The 21,548-nt window shown below is 41.4% G+C and overlaps 1 protein-coding gene across 1 annotated transcript in view; it reads left to right on the top strand.

Moving 5' to 3' along the window:
* MAPK11 (mitogen-activated protein kinase 11) overlaps window positions 1–21,548 on the top strand; it is a 178,481-nt gene that overhangs the window by 101,764 nt on the left and 55,169 nt on the right. The window contains exons 7-9 of the mRNA XM_069229665.1: window positions 7,251–7,365; window positions 7,457–7,528; window positions 11,025–11,104. Of these exons, the coding sequence (XP_069085766.1) occupies window positions 7,251–7,365; window positions 7,457–7,528; window positions 11,025–11,104 (267 nt within the window). The remainder of the gene's footprint in view (window positions 1–7,250; window positions 7,366–7,456; window positions 7,529–11,024; window positions 11,105–21,548) is intronic.

Raw genomic sequence — 21,548 nt, 5'->3', positions numbered from 1 at the left:
AAAGCTGACATGTCTGAACACTTTTCAGAAGCAGTGCGTCAGATAGAAAAGACTTGTCTTCCTGAAAATGTTTTTTCCCAGAGGCACCTTTTCAGGAAATCTGGATGTGACACACATTTGGTTGTGGGAAAGTGAATTTCTGAAGATGTGCCTCATTTTTGATGCCTGTTTTGTGCCATGTGTTTTAACTCCCGTTCTTGAAAGCATCCAAAGTTGTGACAAAGATTTTTTCTGATGAAACTTTGTTTTTCTGAGGTGTACTCTGCATACTGAATAGTTAATCTCAAACAGCAGAGTTGTTAAACCTTCTCTGATGTTGCTGGCAATGTCCTGGTTTGCTTAAGTATATAGTAGGTGATCTTGCTGCCTCAACATAGATTCACTTGTAATGTTTGGTCTGAGCAATAGACGAGTCAGTCTTGATGAAATAGCTGTATACCTGTAGCAGTTAGAGGGTCCATGTGTACCCTTGAACCTGTTTGATACTAGTCTGTGACATCTTTGTTGGAGGGCCTAGTTGTCTAAATGCATTTTCTTTAAGTACATTAGGTGTCACCTTTGTAGTCTCTTGTGTCTGTGTCACAATTTGTTTCTAGTCGGATACATCAAAAGGCAAATTATTTTGCTGTTTTTATTCACATTGTAAGTTAATGTGTGCATTGTAAAGGGACAATGTGCGGAATAAGTCTTTGTTGCTTCCTAGAAGAAAAACAATGCACACCTTAAGTTGAGGTGTTGGCTAAAATTCACGAAAATTGTACCAGGAAAATGCACCAATGTGGCATGACTAACACATTTCCATGGAGACACTACAATTTATTTAACTTGGACAGATATTATTTTAGGACCATATATTTTATTGTTGAGCGTACAGTAGAGCCTTTTCATACTTTATAGTTCTCCTAAACTAGTATTTAGTAAGAAGGAACTAGCTTGGGCTTCTGCAAGCTTCCTGTATGCAAGAATTCCGTTTTCCTTGAATGCATTAAGTTAGAGACAAATTCCTCTTTGGATTTTAAATAAATATGACATTTGTAGAAATCGATTGCAGCTACACTCGTGGAGAATGTTAAATCAATAAATACATTTCTGTGAAAGTATAAAACTAAAGTAAAAGCCAGCATGAGAGTAAGAGGAACTACCTGCTTATTTGTAGTTTCTCTTGAAAATTGTGTATTTTGAAATTGTTTGAAAACATCGTTGTTCTGTGCCTGCTCCTCCACTTTCCTTAATTTGCGACACATTTAACCTTTGATATTATATCATAAGGCTCATGTCAGTTTCTTTGTTCTCTAAAGTCTGGTTATTTTGGCAAACAAGAAGTAAGACGCAAAAGGGCAAGGAAAAAGAGCACCCATAATGCCGTTACACGGTGTCCTGGTGCCTCATGTCTGGCTCACAGTTAGTGCCTTTTTTCTCAGTACTAAAGCTGTAGTCCGGGTATCTTTCCAGAGGTACTCTTGCAGTGGTTCACATACAGTTTGATTCTCCAGTGTCCTAAGTGAGGCCCCATGATGATCCATGTTGTGTATCTTTTTTTAAACAGAACTTAATGTATGTTTACTAATTTCCTAAAATAAGAACCCTTCAATTGTATTGGCACTGTTTGTTACCCTTAATTATTTAAGTCAAACTCTGTAGATTTCCTAAGCCCCAAAATGAAACCGCAACATTTTTGCAGAGAAGAAACACTGTCACGTCTCTTGCCCCACCCCTCGGTTATGCAGCTGTAGGTAGAGGTGTTAGAAGTCAGACAAAGCCCATCATAGAATCTCTTACCTGCAGGTGATATTATGGTGCTCTGTCCTTATCTCCAATATAAACACATGCACTATATTATTATGTATTATACACTATTTTATATGTAATATGAGAAGGAATGATTGTAAAGACTAGGAACAGGACATACAGGGAGTGCAGAATTATTAGGCAAATGAGTATTTTGACCACATCATCCTCTTTATGCATGTTGTCTTACTCCAAGCTGTATAGGCTCGAAAGCCTACTACCAATTAAGCATATTAGGTGATGTGCATCTCTGTAATGAGAAGGGGTGTGGTCTAATGACATCAACACCCTATATCAGGTGTGCATAATTATTAGGCAACTTCCTTTCCTTTGGCAAAATGGGTCAAAAGAAGGACTTGACAGGCTCAGAAAAGTCAAAAATAGTGAGATATCTTGCAGAGGGATGCAGCACTCTTAAAATTGCAAAGCTTCTGAAGCGTGATCATCGAACAATCAAGCGTTTCATTCAAAATAGTCAACAGGGTCGCAAGAAGCGTGTGGAAAAACCAAGGCGCAAAATAACTGCCCATGAACTGAGAAAAGTCAAGCGTGCAGCTGCCACGATGCCACTTGCCACCAGTTTGGCCATATTTCAGAGCTGCAACATCACTGGAGTGCCCAAAAGCACAAGGTGTGCAATACTCAGAGACATGGCCAAGGTAAGAAAGGCTGAAAGACGACCACCACTGAACAAGACACACAAGCTGAAACGTCAAGACTGGGCCAAGAAATATCTCAAGACTGATTTTTATAAGGTTTTATGGACTGATGAAATGAGAGTGAGTCTTGATGGGCCAGATGGATGGGCCCGTGGCTGGATTGGTAAAGGGCAGAGAGCTCCAGTCCGACTCAGACGCCAGCAAGGTGGAGGTGGAGTACTGGTTTGGGCTGGTATCATCAAAGATGAGCTTGTGGGGCCTTTTCGGGTTGAGGATGGAGTCAAGCTCAACTCCCAGTCCTACTGCCAGTTCCTGGAAGACACCTTCTTCAAGCAGTGGTACAGGAAGAAGTCTGCATCCTTCAAGAAAAACATGATTTTCATGCAGGACAATGCTCCATCACATGCGTCCAAGTACTCCACAGCGTGGCTGGCAAGAAAGGGTATAAAAGAAGGAAATCTAATGACATGGCCTCCTTGTTCACCTGATCTGAACCCCATTGAGAACCTGTGGTCCATCATCAAATGTGAGATTTACAAGGAGGGAAAACAGTACACCTCTCTGAACAGTGTCTGGGAGGCTGTGGTTGCTGCTGCACGCAATGTTGATGGTGAACAGATCAAAACACTGACAGAATCCATGGATGGCAGGCTTTTGAGTGTCCTTGCAAAGAAAGGTGGCTATATTGGTCACTGATTTGTTTTTGTTTTGTTTTTGAATGTCAGAAATGTATATTTGTGAATGTTGAGATGTTATATTGGTTTCACTGGTAATAATAAATAATTGAAATGGGTATATATTTTTTTTTGTTAAGTTGCCTAATAATTATGCACAGTAATAGTCACCTGCACACACAGATATCCCCCTAACATAGCTAAAACTAAAAACAAACTAAAAACTACTTCCAAAAATATTCAGCTTTGATATTAATGAGTTTTTTTGGGTTCATTGAGAACATGGTTGTTGTTCAATAATAAAATTAATGCTCAAAAATACAACTTGCCTAATAATTCTGCACTCCCTGTAGTGTACAAAAGGGCAAATAATATCTAACCATGTCTGTTCCAATCAGAAGTCATCCCAGGAGTCTAGTAAATTAAGCTGATCCCTACTTAAATTCTAACTTGCTGATTAACAGCTCAGTTGCAGTAGTTTAATCATACTGAAGTTTGTAAGGACTGCCCTTTGATATACCTGGTCATGCCATTAGGTCTGAACACAGAACTCTTTATTTCAGCATATCTCCAGCAGCCAATCAATGTGAGTAACCATGCTTGATCACCCATTTCGTCTATACCTTTCTTGTTAATGGTGCTCTATGGAACGAGGAGGGGTGACTCCTGTTCTGCTACACAGGACAGTGAACACTACTTCTTTTCAGATTGTAAGAAGCGCACAAAAGCCTACTGCTAGATTATCGCCTTTATTTCTTTCAGGATGGAGTTTACAAGTTAATTTCTCATGGGCCTTTCATATTTGTTTTTCTATTCATAGCCATGTTTCAGCTACAATGTTTATTAATTAGCCCCAGAGACTGCTAGCATTGCTTCCCTGATTGGTTAATGTAAAAACAGTAAAGAACTTATTTTATTAGTCTGCACAAACGTAATGACTTTTATTGAAAAATAAGCTAGCCTTCTTTACAGCTTAGGTCTCCACCATGCAGTCTATTGCATTCAGTACATAAAAATGATTGTTAATATGCAGCAAGACCTTTGTTACATGTCAGCATCTTAAAAATGGGCATCTAAAAGAACATAAGCCTTAGAAAATTTTCTGAGTGTGCTTAATCATATGAACAGTGTTATATTCACAACACTGAAGTAAAACTGGACCAAGTTAATTCACTGCTTGCAATTGTAACGTATAATTTTATGTAATCTAAGAAGTTTGCGCTGTTTGCTGAGGTACACACTTATACTTTTTGCTATGCTTTTATAATTGTAACACTCGTCCATTTTTATACAGATGTGATTTTTTTTTCAGTTTCCGATATTTTATTGACATACAACAAAAGTAGAAACATACACCTGTTGAAATACATTAGTCTAATTTTCTTTGCTGAATGTAATATAAAATGCTACCACCAAGCTAATATAAAAGATAACAGTAAAATGTGTAGGTAAAGTATATAATAAAGCAATACAAACAGGTGTATAATATATTAATTTTAAGGAGTATGATTAAAACAAGAAGTAGAGAAGAAAACAAACAGGCGAAGAAATAAAAAAAATGTATGAGAACATTGAAGAAAAGTTAATCGAACAAAGGATGTTATAAAATCAAATCTAAAATAATACATTCATGAACAGTGTAACAAAATCGTTTCAGCAGTTAAAATTTCAGTGAACCTTTGTTTATTGTAACCTAAAATACATATGAATACTGGATACAAGGAACAATTATCAAATTAAATCAACTTACGAAGGTTTATGAACCTCAACAATATTGGAAGACAGGATGGATGATTTGAATAAATACATAGTCAAGGGAGACCCTAGTTTATTCTGTTTAATGGCTGAATGCAGAGACTTCAAATTATACCTATCAGTTTGTGGGTTTGAGATGCCAAATTCCACCAAGTGTTATGTGAAATAGGATTACATGACTTCAAATTCACGGTTATTGATTGTATCAGAACTTCCCACAGAATGTCAATACTTCTCTTTGATGATAAGACTATAACTCATGAGAAAATGTTAACAGCCGACAAAGGGGCTTGACACATTAGAGATCACATTCATTTTCTGCCAAACTGCATTCCAAACGTTTTGCACCTTCGTATATTAACACATGCACAAAGGTGCCTCTGTATACCCCAGAACTACTATAGATCCGGTTGTATAATTTTAATTTTGAATAGAGATACAGGAGACAAAAACAGTCTGTTAAAATGAATGAATAAATAAAAGTTTTGTAAAGTGCAAACAGCTACCCGGCTGGATGTCCTGGCGCTCCCAGTGAATTGTAAACTATCCAAAAGTGACCAGAGAATTAAATTGTGGAAAACAGCCTTGTTTCTAGTTATTTTCTTAGTAGGGCTTTGTTGTTTGTCCTATGTAATTTATTGGAAAAGTAGTTCCGTTCCTTTGCAGCTAAAAAAGCAAATGACTTGCCCACCCCTCCTTCGTCATTTGAACTTTGGAATGTGAAGGAAGTTGGAATTGAAAGAGCGTAAATTCCTGATTTTATTGAAGTGTTTAAACCTGGCTGTGAGATAGATAGGGCCAGCATCAAAAAAGTGTCTATGTGCAAAAGTCAAGGATTTGAAAAGAATGCTTTTTTGCACTGGTAGCCAATGAAAATCTTCTAAGTTGACGGCTACCAAAAAATAACGAGAGAGTTTTAAAACTGCACGAGCTGCAGTATTCTGAACCACCTGAATGGTTTTTATTACCATTTTGGGGAGTGCAAGATAGAGGTTATTGGCATTGTCAATCCTTGATGTTCTTACAGCATGTACTACAATTTCCTTTTAGTCTACCGGGAGCAAATCTAATTTTCTAAATGCTCTTATTGAAGAAAGACCAGCTCCTGTGGCTATGCTAATTTGGGATTAAAAAGATAGAGCTAAATCAGACATAACTCCCAATTGTTCCGATTCCATCACTGGTAGCAAGGGAAGCTGTAAATACTACTGCCACAAGTCCAAGATAGAACAACTATTGCTCTTCCCATATTATGGTATTTCCGTTATCTGTTACATTGCAAGTGGTTTTCATTCATCATATGTACAACCCTAGAAATACAGGATTTGAATGTTTGTTCAGACCTGGTTGAAATTTTTTTCAAGGATAGAATATCCTGGGTGTCATCAGCATAGGAAATCACTTTGACCCCAAATGATTACACCAAGGTGGTAAATGGCACCATTTAAACATTGAATAATAAAGGGCTCTATGAAGATATTTGTCAGACCCCATGTTTAGCTTTTTTTTTTTTTTTTTTTTTTTTTTAGCAATAACGTCAGTTGCCACAGCCTCTTTCCTATTAGAAAGGAAGGATTTTATCCATCTCAAAGCTGTTCATATATTCCCTTCTCAGCCAACCTTTGAAGTAATAGAGCTTGGTAAACTTTCAGACTTTGGCACCAACAAATCCTATAAAACGAAGGTGGCATTCTTTCTGTCAACTAGGGCTATTTTTATTAACTCCTATATTTTTTAAAGGAACATACTGTAGCAGAGGTAGAGTGAATTCTAGACAATACGTTATCCCAAATAGATATAGGCCAACACATTCTAGATCAGATTCCCACATAAGTTCAGCACTTGATTTCTGTCTAGCCACCCTTAGGGAAATTAAACATTTATATATGGTGGTGTTTTTAGTATCTTCAATATCTTTCATCATACCAGAAGACACATTCCCCTCAAGATTTGATGAAATAAGTACATTCAAAGCAGAACTTAAAGAACCTGTGCATTTATCATATTGTCTTTTAACATTTTTGAAGACCATACTTTTACATTAATCCAGAAAAGGAATAATTTCTTACATAATCTCACACAGGTTTTGATACTGAATGTATCCCCACAGACATCAATTTCTTTAAAAACAGTTGTTTCGTCATTATTTGTAACCTTATTATTATGTCAGATAGGCTTCATAGAAGATTGGTCTAGATGTGAAAAGGCGCAAATGGGAGGATTGGAAATTCAGCTGATCACCGAATGCTCTTGTTCTAAAGCTGCTTTTTGTCATTAATTTGGGGGTAGATGTCTGTTAAATTCTATTGATTCATCTTGCCTTTTTCCCAGCAAGTTTTGCAATATTAAGAAATAATTTCTTTTTGTCCTTCAGATTTTAGATTTTGGATTAGCCCGACAAACAGATGATGAAATGACAGGATATGTAGCGACAAGGTGGTACCGGGCTCCAGAAATCATGTTGAATTGGATGCACTACAATCAAACAGGTAACTCTATAGAGTGAGTTGCCACAAAGTTCACACTTCAAGTAACCAGTGTATTACAAAAGTAACCATGCTTCTCTTTTTTTATCCGCAGTTGATATTTGGTCTGTTGGGTGCATCATGGCAGAACTACTAAAAGGCAAGGCCCTGTTTCCAGGAAACGATTGTATCCTTGTTACATTGCATTTTCAGAATGTAAAAGAACGGTGAAAGTGCCACAGGAATAAACAAGTAGGGGTAGGTACTAAAAGTAGCTGCAAGTAACAACAAAGCTGAATAAATCAATCTCAAAAACAGATATGTATTTACAGACAACAAGATAATTGGACATCTTTAAATCTTGTGGTTGCCAAACTGTGCTTCAAACTGAAGCCAGTTGTAGAGACAGCAAAAACTAAGACAAAAGCGTTGGCTTCCAGGAGCATAATCTTTACCAACTATGGTGCCTTTTCTCAAGATGACCATGGTGAGAAAGTGAATGTGGTGTAAAAAAGTATGACATCCGACAATAGACAAGCAAAAGCAATAAAATGAGTATCCAGCTTCAGAGTTAAAGGTGTTGATGGTCAACATTTCACGCTGAAGTAGGTGGATGGAAATGTATATACGTGAAAAAAGCGATGTACGGTGGTCAGAAGATCGGAAATAGAGAATAAATCCATGCAGCATGGAAAACAACACATTTGTGATTTTTAATTGGGAGGAGAAAATGCTGCCTTGAGATCTCATGTTATCAGAAACGTTTGTTATACTTGTAGGCTATAAAGGTAATATTGTCTCTAATATAAATGTTATATTTATGCAAAAGAAAATAGTACCATTTTGCATATGCCTATTTCTTATAGTTTGTGTTAAACCTCAAGTCTAAAGATTAATAAAACGTATTTAAAGGATGGTACCTAAATAGAGAGATGGGGTGATGAAAATGAAGTCAAGAGAAGCAGTTTTCTTCATCAAACAACTTTTCAGCTATTCAAAGATGAATCAACGCATTGAGAGGTGAAGGGCATCTCACTCGTGGAAAAAGAAAAAGAAAAGAAAAACATCCTTGTGTCTGCCTTCTAGGACAGGGATATTCCTGGATGGTAAAGGAAACAAGAAAATGTTGGCAGCAAAACAACTAAAACCTTGTTTAAACACTCACTGGAGATTGCATGAATGCAGGAAAAAAAGGCTAACCTGTTCTTGTGTGTTGTAAGTTTGGTTTCACAAGGGGCAGTGCCATGCCAAACATATCTAATTGATCTTTTTGACAGAGTGACCTTATAAGTAATGCAGAATGATTAGAAGTCAGATAAACATTTAATAGAAAGCGAACCACTTAGGTATAAGAGCCAGGTTGGTAAACTGAGTTGCAAACTGACTGATTAGAGTCAGGGAACACTTGATTTGTTCTGAGATGGAGAAAAAGGGAGTAAATGGGGCACTGATGGGTTCTTCTGGGGATCTTTAAAGCAGTAGTGGAGTTGCTGAAGAGCTAGTAAGTAATTTGTGGATTTCTTAAAATAATATAAATCTTCCACAAGATAACTGCCTTAAATGGAAAAAATGAGACGTGTGTTCAAAAAGCTAGAATAGTGATTTTGGCGTTAGCAGTGTTTGAATCATTCAATGAGCCAAGTGCAAATCTTGCAAATGGTTTAAAAAGCCTCATGAGCAGCACAGTGTCAAGGATTAGCTTTTAACGTCTTTAATTTACAAATGAGGCTATTTGCTGTGTGGTTTATCCCCTCTGTTACTTAGTTGAGCAAGATATATACATGTGTATACATTTTAGTGACTTGGAGCTGGGTTAGGTCTTAACCCGATTTGGTCGGTGTACAACAATATAGAGGTCCAAAACATTAGTGTTCTTCTAGATTATTAACTAAAGGTACTCAATCAGGTTACATAATATCACAGAAACAGTGTTTTCTTGGTAAATTAGTAGATAAATGCACTTTCAAAAGTCCATAATTAAAGCAGCAGTTTTTCTTCAATAATGTGTCATGAAGTGGCTTGCATCAGTTCACCAGTATATTTATCCACAGTTTAAGCAGCATGTGTATAGCTATAAAATATGTAACAAATGACAACCAACAATGACTGTCACTCTGATGCTTCTTTGGGGCTTAGGTGTCACAGGTTAGGTTCTGTCTCAGTGTTTAAATAGGCTATAAGATCCTTATGAGTTTTCAGGAAGTCTACCATTTGAGAGGCTGTTTTAGTCGTCTTCCCTTGCCGTGTGAAGTCGGCTGCCCTTAAGGCATATTTATTTTCACCCTGTCTGTCTGTCTGTCTGTAATTTTGGATAACAAAACTGTACTTGGGAACTAACTCAAGCCACTGTTGGATATAGGTTTCTTGAAAATTGTATAATTACGGTATTGTAAAAGTAAATTTATTTGCAAATTTATCAGTATAACATTACTGTGATGACATGTAATCTGATAGAAAGACGTTATTTAATAAGCTATAAGAATGCTACTACTTAAAACTCCTTTCTTTGTTATAAATTTTTTATAACGCCTATGTAATAGGAAATTGACTTTGTGATGTCCATATTTAATGTACTCCTAATGAGGGTGGTGGTGCAGTCTTGGCAGTAGTAAGAAGAATTTTGTGGTATATAGGTAGAAGTAGAACTTACAGACAGTGATGGCCCCGTTAGTGCTGGACCCATGACAAGTGATATTTAGTCTTGAACTTGCCAGTTACTGGAAGACACCCTTGGAAAAAGGAGAACGACAGTCAGAGACAGACTATTGAAGTGGCTTATGGTTTTATGATTATAATTTTAACTACAAATCTGACTAGTGTTATTAATCTAGGTGTGCATTTGATGAATAAAAAAAGGTTTGAGACAGGCACTAGGAAGTGGTCACCTTTTAGGCATCTAGGATCAAATCTAATTAAATCTAAGTTTTTTAATGGGGAGTAAACAGTAAAGGAGATTACCATTTGTCTCAAAGGAGAGGTTGTGGTAAAAGCTGAGGCAGACACTCGAGCTCTACAAATGAGTAAGCAAAGTTAAAGATTGAAACCACATCGTTTCTGTGTCACTTATCAAGTAAAAGTACCTTTTCTGAAAGATAAAAATCTGTGTTAAATCAGCCACAAAACACTTATCATGGTGGTAGTTCCTCATATAGTTTGCAACCGCTTTGTGTTGTATGGAGGAATGAAATACATAAATCATTTGGTTGACTCACAGCTATAGGATTCAGAATTGTGTAAGCAGTGGGAACCAATTTAGGGTAATACAAGTTGAATGATGTTAAATAGAGTGTTAATAAATAAAGCAACACGTTTCATTTGGCTCTTGAAGTTCTCTTTATCTGTTGTTCATTTCTATTTTATTGAGCCATTTAATTGAGCTTGACCTCTTGACAGTTTTTTGGAGTGGACTTCAGTTCAAATAAATCCAGCAGCTACAAAAAAAATACTCATTTTCTGCTTCCTTGTGGAACCAGGAGAAGGCACCAGACGTTCATTACACATCATGCACTGCTGTTGACTCAATTTTACTTTCCTCTAGTTGCAAAGTAATCTGTAATTGATGTGCTGCAAATATGTTTCATCTGAGCAGTAAGCGTTGCACATGGAGTGCTTTCTGTTGTATTTCTTTGCAATGGATAGTTAAGTGTTTTTCAACATCAGTGGGATTTCCTGAGCATTTGCAGATATTGACCAGTTAAAGAGAATCATGGAAGTTGTGGGTACGCCAAGTTCTGAGCTGCTGAAGAAAATCTCCTCCGAGCATGTGAGTTCTTAATTGTGAAACATTAATTTGATTGACTATCATCCACATTTCGTCTAGATGCATCACTAGATGTTAAGCTGTTGTTGGAGTTGTTATACACTTTGAAGTGTAAAAACAAACCCTACTGAGAAAGTTTTGGCTTGAAAGAGGTGAGGTGGAAACATATTATGAGCTTACTGAAAGACCTATGAGCAGCAGAATCTTTTGTCAAGCCGCTTAAACACTGTTATAATCTAGACACATCCATTAACTGATAATTGTATCCTCAAATTCTGTTTGTTTTTTTTGTTTTTTTTGAAGAACGCTTAAGTGCCAAGTTGAAATGGCTTTATTTTACATTATGGTATTGGCACTGAAGTACAGTATTGCTCACAGGCTGTGATTCAGCTTGTGAATATCTCTCTGTTGGTGAATAGGTATGTTCCTCTTTTATGTGAAAGTGTCACTTCAATGAGCTTTGGGTGTAGTTCTTGTTTGGTGAGCCCAAAAAACTGTACTAAATAGCTGATGTGACATGTAGGTTCATAAGTGAGCCTATTCGTCTGATAGTCACTGTTCATGGCAACCTTTAAAAAAATTTGTTTTGCTTTGTGAGCTGCCATAAGTTCAATGAATATGTCCATTCGTAGTTCTCTTCTCGTTTTGTGGGAGAGCTCATGTTGCCCTTAATGAAGAGAGCCAACAAGGCTGCAGGTGATTTCAGGTTACCTTTGTTCCCATCTAGAGAGGATATGGCCTGGCAGTTCAGGTGACATTGTCCCTGTTAGTGCAAAATCACAGCTGATTTGCATGTGATTGTTTCCTAACGATAATGCCGCAGTTAACAAAGACTTTTGGGCAGGGTTATTGCCAGTGTCTGAGATAAGTTCAACTGTTCCACTAAGACATTTACACTTTTACACAGCTTTTTTTATTTTTATTTTTTTATTTTATTTTATACAAAAGACATTTTCATTTGTATACCTCTTTATCTTGCATCATACACAATTAGAAAACAGTTATCATACTTTATAAAAGATTACTCTTACCAGTAGCTGTGTCGTCGCACTTAACAAAACAGTAAACGATGGGTGCCGAGTACAGCCCTTGGAATATAAATCAGGAGGAGAAGAAAGGAAAAAACATTGATTTCTAGTCCACGCCAAAACACATTTAACAGAGCTAAATGCTGTTTCTCATGGATACTCCTACCAGTGGATTCCTCACTTTTTGAATATCCCCAAGGCGCCAGCATTCCACAGAACCTTTTCTTCATAGTTCTACATGTCGATTAGGACGTCGCAATAGCATAGCTCTGCACGAGGATGTGTGACATCATCTGAGCATTAAGCAGGCCTCATCGGCCTACTGATGTCCATTCCATTTTTTTCCACACGTTCGACGGATAATCGTTTTTTAAATATCTCCTTTGTTTCTGTTGGCGACAGTGTTCCAGGTAAGAAAAACAGTAGTCCGCAACAATGTCTCCACCAAGGAAGTTCGGATTCAAGCCCTGTCGGGAGTGCGAGGCTCAGATGTCGATCGCAGACCCTCACGAGAAGTCTCTAGTGTCTCAGCTCTGATTACGCTATGATCATGTTTGGGCCAGAAGATGAACCTGAAGGCTTTGAAAGAAAGAGGGCTGAAGCTCCTCATGACCAAGACAAGGAATGAGAAGTTGTTGGAAGTCTCAACCTCGTTCGAAGTCGCAGTCTCCCCACTTCTCGAAGTCATTTAAGAGGAAACACAAAAAGAATCTGCCCAACAGTGCTCAACAGTGATTTTCGAGAGATGTCTCTGATGTCAGTGTCTCCACGTCCGAGGTCGACTGAAGGCTGTCCAGCGTTATCTCCTGTAGCCTGTCCGGAGCGACCTTTGAGTCCAGTGAGACCAGCCACTTCGCCTGTGCCTCCTGATCCGGAGCCAGAAGTGGTCCCTCCAATTCCAGTTCATCCTCAGCCTCCTCCTCTGAGGGAAGGTTATCTAGCTTTCTCTGCTCCTGGAACAGATCTAATTCAGCTTTTTCAGCGCTATGTATAGCATTTGTAGAAGGGTTGGGACTCCATCTGATGTGTCTTCGGCCCCCATGCGTACAAATGTCATATTCGCTGGGAGGTTTGCGGTGCTGTATCAGCAGGTTCCATTTCTGTCTCATGTCAATGGCCCAGGGACCCTTGTCTTCTCCGGCGCCAATTAAGATAATGCCTTTGCAGACTGAGACTCCTCAGGAGTCAGCGGCACTGATTACACCTTTGCCGACGCTGGAAGGCTCCATGTTGGGGTTGCGTCATTCGACTTCAGTCACTGTGGATTTGGCTGTTCCAGTGTCAAAATTCCCGGCGTCGTTGATTCGGTCTCCTACGCACCACTGCTGGAGTTGAGGCATTAGATCACAGAGAAGTTCTATGTCTTCTGGGTGAAGAACCGTATTTCTGCTCACTGCAAGATCCCGACCTGGAGGAAGGTGAAATTCTTGTGCATGATCCTGATTTTGAGGGGCTGAATGTTGCAATTGGTTTGGATACCTCCCTAGAATTAGAATCATTGTCTCCAAAGGGTATGCCTCTGCCTGAGGTCATGTCATACCATGCAGTAATAAGCAAGTCTGTGGACATGTTGGAGTTGCCCCTTCCTACAGCAGAACTTAAGTATAATTTGTTGACGGAGTACTTAATTCAGATTCTTCTGTGTCAGAGCCACTATTGCCTTTTCATAGGATGCCTTGATTGAACCCGTCTTAGACGTTTGGCAAAAGCCTTTATTGACTCCAGCAGCGTCTCGACCCATTGCCAGAAGGTACAAGACTGCTCCAGTGGTTCCTTTGTTCTTGAGTAGTTGCCTTTAACCCAAATGTTTGTTGGTACAGGCTTCTTGTTCTTTGAAGTTGACCCTAGGGTCTTTGCCAACCAGCAGACAGTGAGTCCAAAAAGATGGCGCAATCTTCGAAGAAGGTTTTTTCTTTGTGGAGTATGGCTTGGAAATTTGCTAATGCAACAGGTCCATTGGGCTGCTATATTCATGCCTTGATGGATTTTGCCAGGGCTGTGGTTCCAAAGCTGCGAGGAGATGCTCAGGACAACTATGCAGAGCTCTTGAATGATAGGCAACGGCGAGGCACGTTATGCAGTCAGGCCTGGATATGGCTGCTTCAGCGACAAGGGCGATAGGATCTTCAGTTGCTATGCGACGACACACTTGGCTGAGGGGGTCTGAATTCTTGCCTGATGTGCAGGCCACTTTGGTGGATTTGCCCTTTGATGGTGTGAGGCTCTTTGACGCCAAAGCTGATCCTGCCTTCCTTAGAGAGATTCAAGGACCCCAAAGCGACAGCAAGGTCTTTAGGCCTTCAATCTCAGCCTGGAGACTACAGACGGTTTCTTAAGTTCCAGGATTTGGCCAGAACTATACCTCTCATGGCAGACAGCTGTTTCAGCAGCAGGCTGCCAGTCCGTTTTACAAGTCTTACAGAGGGTGTGGCAAAGGTAGACAGCCACCTATTAGCCTTACTCTTCCTCTTCCCTGGCCAGTGTTACAGAACAGCAGCTGTAGTTTCACCTTCTTGGAGCATACTGTGTTAGTGGGAGGAAGGTTGTCCAATTTTCTACCACGGTGCAGGTCAATAACGTCAGACCTGTGGGCCTTGAGTATAGTAGAAAAAGGGTATGCCCTACCCTTCTAGGAATTTTCCTCAGCCTTTCCTCATCAAGAACATCTTCTGCTCCTCCAACAGGCGGTCCAATCCCTACTTCAAAAGGTTGCAGTGGAGTTGGTTCTAGAGCAACAGTGCGGTCAGGGATGCTATTCTCTATACTTTCTGATTCCCAACAGGGATGGTATTTTGTATCCGATCCTAGACCTCGGGTTTTAGAATAGGTTTCTCAAACAGGAAAAATTCAAAATGCTGACCCTGGCACAGGCGCTTCTTGTGCTGGACAAGGGAGACAAGATGGCTTCAATCAATTTGCAGGATGCATATTTTAACATTCCTATTCTGAAGTCTTACAGGAAGTACCTGTGCTTCGTGGTGGGGTCTCTACATTACCAGTTTGCGGTCCTTCCGTTTGGTCTTACTTACGCAACTCGAGTCTACACGAAGATGATAGCAGTGGTTGCAGCACATCTCTGAAGGTGGTGGAGTACCAGTATTCTCTTACCTAAATGATTAGCTGTTCAAAGTCAAGGCTCTGGAGATGGTGTTGAGGCACTTGCAGTTGACAACTCAGTTATTGTACAACCTAGGCTTTTCCATCAGTGTGCCCAAGTCTCACCTAGTGCCCAGTCAGCTCACCCTGTTCATAGGGGCAGTACTACACACCACAGTGAATCAGGCTTACCCTCCTCCTCCTCCTCCTCAGATGATTTGGGACATTCAGGCTATGATTCCGTTGCTTGAGTGGAGCAATGGCTCCAGTCATGACGGTCTTGCGCCTGCTTGGTGTGATAGCCTCCTGCATTTTGTTGGTCACCCATGCAGGCTTGCACATGAGAGGCCCTCCAGTCATGCCTCTTCAGGCAGTGGTTTCAGAAACAACGGAGATCTCTGAGTCAGCCAATATCTCCAAAGATACTGCAGTGGATCTTAGATGGTGGGATGCGGACGCCAATCTGTCTTAATGGAAGTCATTATGTTCACTACCACCAGTGGCCACAGTGATCAAGGATGCCTGCATTCTATGGTGGGAAGCACATCTGCTGGATATGGAGAGCAAAGGACTTTGGTTTCCGGAACATAAATTATTTCATAGCAGTTTATGGGAACTGCGGGCGATATGTCTGGCTCTCAAGGCCTTCCTCCCTTCCATTTGTGGTCATTCAGTGCAGATCTTGACCGACAATACTACTGCAATGTGGTAGATCAACAAACAGGGAGGATTAGGGTCGTATTGTCTCTGCAGAGAAGCTCTACAACTCTAGTCCTGGGCTCAGGACCATCAGATTTGCATCATGGCAAATCACTTGGCTGGAGTTCTCCGCGTACGTGCAGTCAGTCTGTCCGCATTTTTCAGCCGATCACGACTGGTTTCTCCATCTGGAGGTGGTGCTTCACATTTTCTGGTTATGGGGACCCCTCAAATAGACTTGTTTGCCACTCACAAGAAAACTTACTGCCTGTTGTTCTGCAGTCTGCGCTAGCCGATGCAGTGGGTATTAGAAGACCTGTTTCAGTTTGACTGGGGTTCGCAGCTGCTTTATGCATTTCCCCCAATACACTTAATACCTTGAGTTCTGAGGAAGATTTGCCAAGACCCGGCCCAAGTCATATTGACGGCCCTGGATGGGCCAAGGATGTAGTACAGACCTTCACCTCTCACTGTGCCCTCCGCTCTATCTCCCTCACAGGGTAGACCTCCTCTTGCACTTGAAGGGGCAGATTCTGAGCCTCTAACTTCAGAGCCTGCACCTACATGCCTGGAGATTGAACGGGGCTTATCTGCATATGCCAGAAAGAAATCAGTTTGTATATTATTTATATATAGTTCTTGTTTCATATAAGTATTTGTGTTTGTATATGTGTGTGTTTGTGTATATACACACACACACACACACACACACCTGGTTTGCAACATGTTGTTGTGGTTGTGATGTTGTTTTCACCTGTTAGTGGGTGGCTACTGAAAAGATCAACTGCAAGCTGTCAAATAGTTATAGGCTGTCTTAATTTTTGGTGATATTGAAGAGCTGCTGCAGAGTTTACAGCGTACTGGGGCAGAATTGTTCCAAAATGTAGCAGGCACTAGCCTCACTAAACAGCTCTCTTACCAGGCACTATGGCTCTCCACCACTGCATGCAAGATGGCATGCACACAGCAAAATATGTAATTCTCAGGTGAACCCGCAACACTAAAATGAGGCCTCCCCATGCGCTACTATTATTAGATGGAAGTGCTGATAGTGTGATGGAGTGGGTTCAGTCAGATTCAAGCTTCATATGCAACAACTGGAATGATGTATTGTTCCCCAAACCACCGTAATATAGAGTTACCATGGCTCAGGAACACTTGGACATGTTTCAGCACCAGCTTCAACCTCATTAAATGTTTCCTGCTTCTTCATGTTCTCAATAACTGTAAATCAGCTTGTAAAACTAGTCCATGTAAGCCATGCTCATATATATTTTTGTTGTGTCTGCAGTCTAAGATTCATAAAAGAATGAAGTAAAGCCCCCATTTATATTGTTCTTTTGTAATGAAACTGAAAATCTTCCACACTGCCAATATTTGAACCTAGTCTTCGATTCAGGAGAAAGACACTGTTTGTCTTGATCCTTGAAGAGTGTGCAATAAGGGAAACTGACTTGGTGAAGTGATTGTAAATTACAGAAGAGTTACTACCATGCCAGAGTCAGAAGAGTTCTCAAATCATTCATTCTCTAGACCTAAGTGGAGTCTGAACATGAAGTGGCTCTTATAAAGACTGGACTTTCCCTCTGGTTCGAGTCATCCTGCAAATAAACAATCTACCAGATTGAAGTAGTTAATGTGAAAGATAATTATTCTTAATCGCAAGCCCCATCTATACCACCCAAATCCAAGCATCTTTACTCCAGTTTTAGGAGGCGGTTTATAGGGAGGTAAAATACATGGGTTAAAGTGCAGGTGCAAGGAGATATTGGTGGCGGGGTCGGCCTGGTCAGACCCTAGCAAGGCTTTTAAATTATTACACTACACAGTACCTGTTTAAGGTGGAAATGGTACAAGACATATGACATCAGAGGATATTGCGCTCAATATTATACTGCCTTGTATACCGCGTAGAACCCTACCTCTTCCTTCCCCGATGAGAACTTAGCAGACGCTGACCTTGTGTGGCTGCAGGCTGAAGATCGGGATGTACTTAGTGTCCCCTTTGCTGTTGAAGAAATTAAAGAAACTATTAAGTCTCCAGCACAAGTGAAAGCTCTTGGCCTTGATTGTCTAACTGTGGATTTTTATAAACAATGTGACTGAATGCTGGGCCCCAGATTTCTGGAGATATACGACGAGCCCATTTATAAGGCATACTTCCCTATACCTTCCATGCGGCGATGATTACTGTACTGCCCAAAACTGGTAAATCCCTTGAGTACTGCACCTACCTTTGTCATAGCTTAATCTTCACGCAAAAATTCTTGCCAAAATCATCGCCAGACATCTTCACCCTTTGGTGAGGAGCATAGTCTTGTCAGAACAGTCTGGATTTATACCTGGGCGATCTACATCTGACAACCTGCAAACTTTATTTGACCTTACACAACAGGTGGATCCTGACCTTCCTGTGGCTGATGTGTTGCTGAATGCTCAAAAAGCATTTGACACTGTCATGGGATTTATTTTTATGTTTGTCACGTTGTCAAGGGTGGGTTTTGGTCCTGGGTTCTGGGGTGAATCAAATTGCTTTATAACCAACCAATGGCAAGTTTGCGATTAAATGGGTTCTTATGCTCTCCAATTACTATAGTCAGGGGCACCCAGCAAGGATGCTGTTAGCAATATATCTGAAGCAACAGCAAATAGTGGATAAGTATCCTTAAAGAGCACCATCATCAACTGGGCCATCTATTGCTGAAAAGACGTATCTTGTACCGCTCTATGCTGATGACATTATCCTTTTTATTAAACACCCCAATCCCATTCTTGACCCAATACTAAGAGACATAATTGAACTTGTGATCAATTCTCAGTGCTTCTAGTAAACTAAGATAAATCCATTGTGTAGGAAGTTGGCTCTCTATGCACTCTTTCAAAGTAAGGAATAGTATGCACAGAGTCCAAGGGTTCCCCTTAGAGGTAAGATAGTGGCAAAAAGAGATAATACTAATGCTCTATTTTGTGGTAGTGTGGTCGAGCAGTAGGCGTATCTAAGGAGTAGTGTTAAGCATTTGTACATACACACAGGCAATAAATGAGGAACACACACTCAGAGACAATTCCAGGCCAATAGGTTTTTGTATAGAAAAATATATTTTCTTAGTTTATTTTAAGAACCACAGGTTCAAATTCTACATGTAATACTTTGCATGAAAGGTATTGCAGGTAAGTACTTTAGGAACTTTGAATAATCACAATAGCATATATATATATATTTCAAATAAAACACCTATAGCTATTTTAAAACTAGACAGTGCAATTTTCACAGTTCCTAGGGGAGGTAAGTAAGTGTTGGTTCTTGCAGGTAAGTAAACCACCTACGGGGTTCAACTTTGGGTCCAAAGTAGCCCACCGTTGAAGGTTCAGAGCAACCCCAAAGTTACCACACCAGCAGCTCAGGGCCGGTCAGGTGCAGAGTTCAAAGTGGTGCCCAAAACACATATGCTTCAAAGGAGAAGGGGGTGCCCCGGTTCCAGTCTGCCAGCAGGTAAGTACCCGCGTCTTCGGAGAGCAGACCAGGGGGGTTTTGTAGGGCACCGGGGGGGACACAAGTCAGCACAGAAAGTACACCCTCAGCAGCACAGGGACGGCTGGGTGCAGTGTGCAAACATGCGTCGGGTTTTCAATAGGTTTCAATGGGAGACCAAGGGGTCTCTTCAGCGATGCAGGCAAGGGGGGGGGCTCCTCGGGGTAGCCACCACCTGGGCAAGGGAGAGGGCCTCCTGGGGGTCACTCCTGCACTGGAGTTTCGATCTTTCAGGTCCTGGGGGCTGTGGGTGCAGGGTCTTTTCCAGGCGTCGGGATCTGGGAGTCAGGCAGTCTCGGTTGGGGGAGCCTCGGGATTCCCTCTGCAGGCGTCGCTGTGGGGGTTCAGGGGGGACAACTTTGGTTACTCACAGTCTCGTAGTCGCCGGGGAGTCCTCCCTGAAGTGTTGTTTCTCCACAAGTCGAGACGGGGGTGTCGGGTGCAGAGTTGCAAGTCTCACGCTTCTGGCGGGAAACACAGTTGTCTTTAAGTTGCTCCTTTGGAAACAAAGTTGCAGTCTTTGGTGAACAGGGCCTCTGTTCTCGGGAGTTTCTTGGGCCTTCTAGAGCAGGGCATTCCTCTGAGGATTCAGAGGTCGCTGGTCCTGGGGAAAGCGTCGCTGGAGCAGTTTTCTTCCGAAGGAGGGAGACAGGCCGATAGAGCGGGGGCCAAAGCAGTTGGTGTCTCCGTCTTCTCTGCAGGGTTTTTCAGCTCAGCAGTCCTCTTCTTCTTAGGTTGCAGGAATCTGAGTTCGTAGGTTCAGGGGAGCCCCTAAAAACAGAATTTAGGGGTGTGTTTAGGTCAGGGAGGGCAGTAGCCAGTGGCTACTAGCCCTGAGGGTGGCTACACCCTCTTTGTGCCTCCTCCCAAGGGGAGGGGGTCACATTCCTATCCCTATTGGGGGATCCTCCATCTGCAAGATGGAGGATTCCTAAAAGTCAGAGTCACTTCAGCTCAGGTTGCCTTAGGGGCCGTCCTAACTGGCCAGTGACTCCTCCTTGTTTTTCTCATTATCTCCTCCGGCCTTGCTGCCAAAAGTGGGGCCGTGGCCGGAGGGGGCGGGCAACTCCACTAGCTGGAATGCCCTGTGGTGCTGGAACAAAGGGGGTGAGCCTTTGAGGCTCACCGCCAGGTGTTACAGCTCCTGCAAGGGGGAGGTGATAAGCATCTCCACCCAGTGCAGGCTTTGTTACTAGCCACAGAGTGACAAAGGCACTCTCCCCATGTGGCCAGCAACATGTCTCGAGTGTGGCAGGCTGCTAAAACCAGTCAGCCTACACAGGTAGTTGGTTAAGGTTTCAGGGGGCACCTCTAAGGTGCCCTCTGGGGCGTCTTTTACAATAAAATATACACTGGCATCAGTGTGCATTTATTGTGCTGAGAAGTTTGATACCAAACTTCCCAGTTTTCAGTGTAGCCATGATGGTGCTATGGAGTTTGTGTTTGACAGACTTCCAGACCATATACTCTTATGGCTACCCTGCACTTACAATGTCTAAGGTTTTGCTTAGACACTGTAGGGGCACAGTGCTCATGCACTGATGCCCTAACCTATGGTATAGTGCACCCTGCCTTAGGGCTGTAAGGCCTGCTAGAGGGGTGACTTATCTATACTGTATAGGCAGTGTGAGGTTGGCATGGCACCCTGAGGGGAGTGCCATGTCGACTTACTCGTTTTGTCCTCACCAGCACACACAAGCTGGCAAGCAGGGTGTCTGCTGGGTGAGGGGTCCCCAGGGTGGCATAAGATATGCTGCAGTCCTTAGAGACCTTCCCTGGCATCAGGGCCCTTGGTACCAGGGGTACCAGTTACAAGGGACTTACCTGGATTCCAGGGTGTGCCAATTGTGTAAACAAAAGTACAGGTTAGGGAAAGAACACTGGTGCTGGGGCCTGGTTAGCAGGCCTCAGCACACTTTCAAATCAAAACATAGCATCAGCAAAGGCAAAAAGTCAGGGGGTAACCATGCCAAGGAGGCATTTCCTTACACATTGTGATTCCTTTGTCCAATGCTGACACTAAAACAGAATCAGACCATCCTGTTCTCTGTGGTGATATCTCCATAAGTTACGTGGGTATTTAGGTACAGCA

This window comes from Pleurodeles waltl, chromosome 4_1 (assembly GCF_031143425.1).
Source record: "Pleurodeles waltl isolate 20211129_DDA chromosome 4_1, aPleWal1.hap1.20221129, whole genome shotgun sequence".
Lineage (NCBI taxonomy): Eukaryota > Metazoa > Chordata > Amphibia > Caudata > Salamandridae > Pleurodeles > Pleurodeles waltl.
Note: the sequence above shows the minus strand (reverse complement) of the source record. Positions and strands in the feature narration are given on the sequence as shown.